A 7,500-nucleotide genomic window follows, 5' to 3' on the forward strand; every position below is an offset into this window, starting at 1 on the left:
CACCTCTCAGATTGTCTTGATTGGACACTCATTACGGAATATGAATTTCTCAATAGCCAATACCGAACGATGGTGAATCAATAATCAATCATACACATCAGAAAATGGCCTTTTCATCAAGATACTTATTCTTGGGTTGGGTGGCAACCCCCCCCACACACACCTTCCATAGCGCTTTCCATAGAAATGAAGGAAAGTGACGATAAATCAATCAACACCCGCTTGGATGAATCGAACTCCGCGTCACTGCGGACCATGTGGGTGTGGCGAGGGGGGGGGGGGTTTGAAAAAAGGAAAATAAGGAAAAAAAACTGTTATCATGCTACTCGTACACACTCGTCCTTCTCCGCTGCGCCAAGGTGAATCTATAGAAATAGCTCCAGTCTAGTCATCGATAAAGAATCCATATATCGTACACCATCGTAGATGCGCTCCATTTAGAAAGGACGAACGAAAGAAGCTTCCTCGGAGCTACCGGCACACCGGCTCCGTTGGATGTGGCAAGTGATTTGAAAGAAACCCCTTCGTCAGAACCGAGCTTCGATTGGCGGGCGATGGTTCGACGCCGGAAAAGAAGCAAAAAAAAAGTATGCTACTCAATCCCTCTCTCGAAAAAAAAAAACATTCACCTTCACCGATTTGAAGCATCGTTACATGCAACGCTCCCAAATCGATATGAAATCGGTTCGTGAAGCATTTTATCACGCTGGTAAACGTGAAATGCATGCTCGCGATGCGAAGCATTCGCAAGGCGAGAAGTAGCACGAGAGTCGAGAGGAAGCGAAAGCAGTGTGTTAACGATAACTAAATTAAAGTTTCCTTCGACACGATTGATCGGCACTCAAGGGATTGGTGGTATTTTCACTGAGATCGTCCATCTCTTCCACAGGGTATAACGAAGAACTTCCCAAAAAGAGCACCTCGCAGTATCACAGAGAACAGGTTGCGATAGAGTCGCCAGCAAAACCGTGTCACCGTGAACCTTGATTAACCTTTTGCGACCATCGAAGCTCTGGCTACGCGAAGCACAAAGCAGAAAGTTTGTCAGTGTTACTTTGTGTCTGTGCGTTGTGTGTGCTAGCTGTGAAGTGGTAGCTTGCTGCTGTAAAAGTTGGCACTGGAATCACAGTTGGCGTGCTGGCGCTTCAAGTGTAGCGTGCCATTACGATTCCCGTGCAGTGCTACCACGTTATCCTGTTATTGCAGACAATTAGTTAAAATCATCAAACCATCAGAAAAACGCGGTGTGCTTTCGAGTGCTAGCAACTAACTAGCAGCACGCAAACCAGTGCAAGACGAAGACGCCCCCGTCCAAGTGTTTGCAAAAGTGCTGTGAAGAGAGAGTGAAGCCGAATTTATCTTCAGATTTTGACCCATTTTTCGGTGACCACAGCGGTGGAGCGAAGCGGCAGCGGCGGCGCCAGGAATTACATTGTGCCAGGCCACTTCGAGGAACGGAAGGAAACACTTTTCCCACCACCAGCGCACGATGGGTTGTGCCAGTAGCTCACCATTGATCAACGGTGGCGGTCCCGGTGGTGTGGTTGAATCGGCAAAGGAAGCAGCAACCAAGACGGCCAACGATGTGCTGCATGCTGGCGAAGCGGCCATCCACGGTAAGTAGCCAGTAGGTGGTAGCCGAGGGGGAGGGGGGGGGGGGGGGTAGCCAATTAATTGACGGAAAACTTTCAACACCAACTCTCACCGCCCCCCAAAGCAGGGCGTTGGGGTTGGTCGGTAGCAAATTTGGAGCTTTTCGAGATGCAGTAACGAAGCGTGATGGTCTTCATCGAATGGTTTCACTTAATTAGGAACCCCCCTGGCCTTGATGGTCGATGAGTTCCAAATGATTTTCGGACGAAGTTCGATTGATAATCCAAAGTTCGCTCTCTGTAGCGACCATTGCCTGTGTCTGTCTGAGTAACATTACATTTTGGGTGTAACTCGGTCAACTACTCCCCCACGGGGGTCTCTACATAGTCGGACAGTGTGCTTGTACTCACAATGAAACGTTCTGGGTGATTGACGGCCCCCCTCACTTATTACGTAGCGTGTTCCTGCCTCATGCTCATGCGAAGCGATAATCCGCCTCTCGTTCTCCCGTTCCTTGTTGATGTGGGTTCGACAAGCACGAGCGGTCGAATGGAGCTCAAAATTGTGATTCCTTCCTCCTAGCTATCCCGCGCCACCAGAAGATGGCTCCATTGTTACGGCCAATAAACTGTATTCCGGACGCGGCACTTAATGGAGGCGCTTCCATTCGCCGCGCTGCTCGTTAGTAAGGATAGTGTTTATCTATTTATACACTTTGCTTTGTTTACTTTGCATAAAATATCTTGAGTAAAGAAGGTATTACAAGAGAGAGTGGTGAGTAAAGTGCTTCCCAGTAGTTCGTTAGTGCTAGAGGGTGTCCATGGTGTTTATGCTTTTCAATGATTTATGCTACATTCCTTTGCATAAGCGGCATGAGAAACGAGCACCTCTTTTTGGCAATCTCGTTTCAAATCGATCGATTACGAGGGTGGCAGATGGTGCCTCTCCTCATAGACCAATCACATGGATCAACACACCGACCGACCGACCGACCGAGCACCCAGGGGTCATTGCCTTGATTCTGCCACATGTACCGGCACAGAGGATCATTCAATTTCCATCCTCTCTCACTCTCTCTCGGGCATACTCGGTCCCAGGGAAACGGTTTATGGCGTGTGGTAAGCATGGGTTGGCAAGTTTCCGGTGGTACTCCGGTCCGGTGTGGATGAAATCGGTAACCATCAATCCGGCGAACCGATGCATATCTTAATGTTATTCAAATGCTTGATTTGTCCACGCCATGCTATGTTCGTACGCGAACATTTCACACTTTTCTCGAGCGTGTTCCTCGAGCGAGCATGCCAACCACAAGACCAGAAGATTCCGTTCCAGACATGCACGATAGAGCAATAGTGATGGCGCCAATAAAGGCAATTCATGTGGTGTCGAGGTGCCGGTTTTATGACATTTTCCTTCAGAACAGAATCTGTTTACCAAATGAATACTCGATTGCTTCCATTGACGCTCTTCGTTTTACTTTTTCATTCTGGACCGATGAGTCTGGACCTATTATTTCGTGGATGCCTCACACACCAGGCCAGTCACAAGTTCATCGAGACCCCCGGAGGGGGTGGGGAGAGAAAATTGTGTTTTCCAATAAAAAAGCCGACAGTCAAAGGAAAAGCTAAGGACCTGAAGCCCGCCAAGACACAACATCAAACGCACGACCAGCCACGCGCCGCACACTGAGACCGAGCGCGACAACGACATCGCTCTTTGGCTCACATTTCATGCTTGCAGCAACCTTGACAAAGACGAAAAATCATGAATAATTAATGGGGGGATACCTCCCTTTTCCTTCATTTGATGTTTTCTTTTCCCTTTTTCAACCTTTCTCTTCCGATACTTCCTTTCTTTTGTTTTGCTTTTCTCATTCGGCGCACATTGTTATGCCTTCTTCTACCTTCTTGGTATTTCACTTTTCCGTTTCATTGACACTTTTTGAGCCAAAGAGAAGGGTAGAGATTTGTCCTTTAGAAACACACCTGCACGGAAGGCAATCGATTTCACGTTCGCTCCTTTTTTATGAACTTCCGATCCGGTCATACCGCATGACCGTAAATTGTTTATCCATCTCCCTTTCTCGGATTTTCAGGCTTTCAAGTTTGATTTTGGAGTTTTCTGTTATTGTCTGGCGGCCGGTCGGAAGGAAAACACATCGGAAACTCCCACTCTCAGTCCCTCAAACCAAACACATAACATGAAACGCCACAAAATGAAATTTCAAAAACTTCCGAAAACGGAAACGCTCAAAGTTCAAGGCCTTAGAGCTCACTTGTAGCCAGGGAGTGGGAGGGGTCCTGTTGCGAGACGTCGCTTTATCCTTTCAAGCGCGGCCAACAAGAACAAGTCGTAACAAAACGGGACAGCTTTGTTTATCGGTTTTAAGGGACAACATGATGTCTGTTATCTTGTGCTATATTATGTATCTGAAAACATGGTGTCTGTGTCTTGTGTGTAGTACGGATAGTTTCAACATTTGGAAATCCTTGAACCTTGGATTGGAAGAGTTAGGCCAGCGGCTGCAACATCATTTCATTTCCTTTGATTGAGGTTAATAAATGATTACCACATTATGCTATCGCGTTACGCTTTCAATTGAGCATGATTTTCAATTATTAAGAAAGGCCGAAACATGGTCGAGCACGGTTCCCGGGATATCCTTCTCACGGTCCCCACGATGTCATTCCATAAACCATGAGGAACAGGATGCCGGATAACCACAGTACCAACCGCAACGCTGTTCAAGGTCCAACTAATGGAGTTATCGGGGCAATCTGAAGATAATTGAATTTTGGAACCTCCAGCCATGAATTACCGGCTAAAGGAACGCATTGCTTTCAACACCTTTTCAAGCTGGAATGGATGGGAGTATCTCAGGAAGGGAGAATCTTCCAAGCAGCTCAACACTACACGCACATCGTTTTCAAGGACATTACCTGAACGTCGTGACTCGTCCGTACGCACCACGTCGACGTCATTAATAAATATCGATCCGCTGAACTATCAATCATGTATTCCATCTTCTTTCTTTTTTTTCGGGAAAATTCTAAGCCCAACCTAACTGGTTACTCATCAAAGTGCGCCACGTTCGATCTCTTCTGTCACCTGCCGTCAATGACCTTTTGCAGGCGTGTGCGGGTCAAAGCAGGTCAACGATTGCATGAGTAGACCGGTCGACACGAGGACATGTGTGTGGATAGGCCTAGTGAAAAGATATGCAACTGTGTAGCCGATGTAGCTCAATCAAACATAATTATAGAGTCCTAGTGTCATTGTCCTATACCCTTTGAAGGGGTCATACGGTTGCCACAACGTTCACTGCTTGTGAAGTAGTTGTAATATCAAGGTCTTCATCATTCGTTTGTCGAGTTGAGCTCGATAGTAACAGTAAAAAATATAAGGCACTACAAAACGCAACACCAGGCAGTTATAATATTACGCCAAAGTGCCTGTGAACGGTCAACGAAGGGCTGATGAGGTCTAGCAACACGAAAATGTTTTAAAGGTTGAGTCACTCGGCACGCTAAGCAGCTGTTTTGAGGTTTTATGGCAAACTCAAAGCCGACCAACGTTTGCTTGTCTGCATAGCGAAGCCCTTGCTGGACAACATTCCCTTTTACACTCTGGTACAAGCTCCATTAAAATTTGGCTTTTGTCCGAAGGAAATGCAAAAATAGCTCACACAAAGGCAGCACCAGAAGCAGGAAGGGTCGTTTTTTGTTGGTGGCATTTCCAAGAAGGTAACCAACGGAGTAGAACGGTTCTACAAAGCAAAAGGAGCTCAAAGCACACTGTCCTGAAAGGGTCCTGAAGCATGTTGGAAACGCTGGTCACATACATGTGTACCACACATACCAGCGGCTATGTGCAAGCGCGACGAAGCCAATGGGACAGCCAACTTATTTATTACTTCCGGTTCTGGTTCTTGTTGCATTCCTGCTCGAAATGGCATTCAACAACCGAACGAATCTGGTGATTGTTGCATCACTACAGTAGTAGCTACTGCTTATAGTTTCAATTTCCAATAACTCTCTTCTTCTCTTTTCTCCACTGCCACCAGATGTCGGTGAGCACGTGAAGGACGCCGTCCAGAATGTCACGCACGAGCTGGAGAACGTGCTCGGTGGTGGTGGTGGCAAGAAGGACAAATCCGACACGATCAACGAGGATGACCAGGATGGTGGCGAAGATGGAGGGGCTCCGATGTCGGACAAGGACTATCAGATCATACGGTTGAAGGGCTCGAAACAGAACAGCGTCGACAGTGAGACACTCGAGAACATGAAGAACGACATGATGACGAAGGCGCAGCAAAGTTTCGGCGAGGACCCGGAGCGGATGGCGGACGATCTGATGCGCGAAACGGAGGAGCTGATGCGGGACGCCGAGACGGGCATCGCGCACACCCGCCAGCAGGTGCTGGACGAGATGACGACGCGCATCACCTCCACCGAGGACGGTACGATCGAAATCCTTAACCTGGAAGGTAACGCGCCCATGTCACCGGTCCATTCGATTGACAGTTTGAAAACTACTTCACCAGAGCCCGAGATCGAGCGGATACTGGCGGATGCGGCCGGTACGGACGGTACGAATGGTCACGATCGACCGGCCTCCCCCAAGGCCACACTCAACACGCTCGCCGTTCCAGCTACAGCTACCGTGGCCACTAATGGTGACGAAGGGATGATGCCGATGATGGCTAACAAACCGGATGTGTGAGTAAACAGCTCACACCGGACATGGACACACAGGCACACGGTGCACTTCACTCACAGATTCGCTGCTCTAGTGCACTCTCTCTCTCTAGACACTACTCGCACCTCACCACCAAACTCGGCACATGAACACCACTCCCCGATCCTTCTTCATCATCAGCGCTCCCTCCGAGAGCCATCCATCGGCTGTAACCAACGGATCCTTCTCAAATCGGTCTCGCCTTTATCCACTTTGTTGTATTTTTGTGTCTATTGTTTATTGTGAGACCGGAAGCAGATATTCTCATCCACAGTTTTGTTTCAACAGTTAGTAGACTCTCACACCGTCCCATTACTGCTCCTTCGTCGTCAAACCGAAGCCGGTTGCGGTTCATCGGAGACGGGGATTCCCTTTTCGTTCCATATTGTGTCATATTGCGTGAACCCGTGTACATAACATTCAATTAGCTGTAAGTAAGTGTAAAGTAAACTCTGGGTAATGGAAATAAATGTCTTGTAATTTAGCTAACTAAAAAAAACCCCCGCGTGGCGGCTTTTATAAAAGGATATTCATTTTATTTTATAGTGGCGAGTATTGTTTGCTGTACATGCAAAGGAATAGTGTGAGAGCGTGTATTAGCCGTAGCAGCGGTGCGATTAAATGATGACATTGGTTTGTAAATTGATTTTAAGCTTCTCTCCCTCATCTAGAACATTACATCTGTACAAAAGTTAGTGACATAACGAGTGGTTTACGGATAGCATTAAGGTAAGCGACTGGGTGTTTGTAAAAGTTGGTTCGCCATTATATTCGCCGAAATATGGAAGTCAATTTAAGCCCATCAATTAGCGATATTTCAAAACACATTTAAGTATCTTTAAAAGATGATTCGTGTTCATACCGCGTGTGGCATTTTTCATGTCCTCATCCATTTAGTGTATTAAACAACATTAATCCATTAAAGATGTGAGATAGTGATCCATATATCCTCTTGAACTAAAGTGGTATTGATCCCCTTCTCATCCGCTGCGTGTAAAGTATAGCTGATTCTGATACATTTCATTGTCCCTGTTTCTGGTCGCGTGTGTAATGGCCTCATTTTTATATACCAATAACCCGGTTCCCGACTGTCCGGCGACAGTTTTCTCATCACGGACACAGACGAGAGCATCCGGTTAATGCAACAAGGCTCGTGCGACGATAGTG

At 47.1% G+C, this 7,500-nt stretch overlaps 2 protein-coding genes across 3 annotated transcripts in view; both read left to right on the forward strand.

The window, feature by feature from the left end:
- Positions 1–6,733, forward strand: part of LOC126576158 (uncharacterized) — a 7,431-nt gene extending 698 nt beyond the window's left edge. The window contains exons 2-4 of one of the 2 annotated variants that reach the window (XM_050237316.1): positions 890–1,616; positions 5,657–6,055; positions 6,140–6,733. In XM_050237316.1, the coding sequence (XP_050093273.1) occupies positions 1,490–1,616; positions 5,657–6,055; positions 6,140–6,318 (705 nt within the window). In that variant the 5' untranslated portion in view covers positions 890–1,489 and the 3' untranslated portion in view covers positions 6,319–6,733. Of the gene's footprint in view, positions 1–889; positions 1,617–5,656 lie in introns of both variants that reach the window. The other variant, XM_050237315.1, reaches the window with a different exon arrangement.
- A 739-nt stretch (positions 6,734–7,472) lies between these two features.
- The window catches only part of LOC126576760 (uncharacterized), a 1,119-nt gene continuing 1,091 nt past the window's right edge, over positions 7,473–7,500 (forward strand). Inside the window, exon 1 of the mRNA XM_050238064.1 lies at positions 7,473–7,500. This exon is cut by the window's right edge and continues 1,091 nt beyond it. Coding sequence (XP_050094021.1) covers positions 7,473–7,500 — 28 coding nt within the window.

The sequence above is a fragment of the Anopheles aquasalis genome, chromosome 3 (assembly GCF_943734665.1).
Source record: "Anopheles aquasalis chromosome 3, idAnoAquaMG_Q_19, whole genome shotgun sequence".
Classification (NCBI taxonomy): domain Eukaryota; kingdom Metazoa; phylum Arthropoda; class Insecta; order Diptera; family Culicidae; genus Anopheles; species Anopheles aquasalis.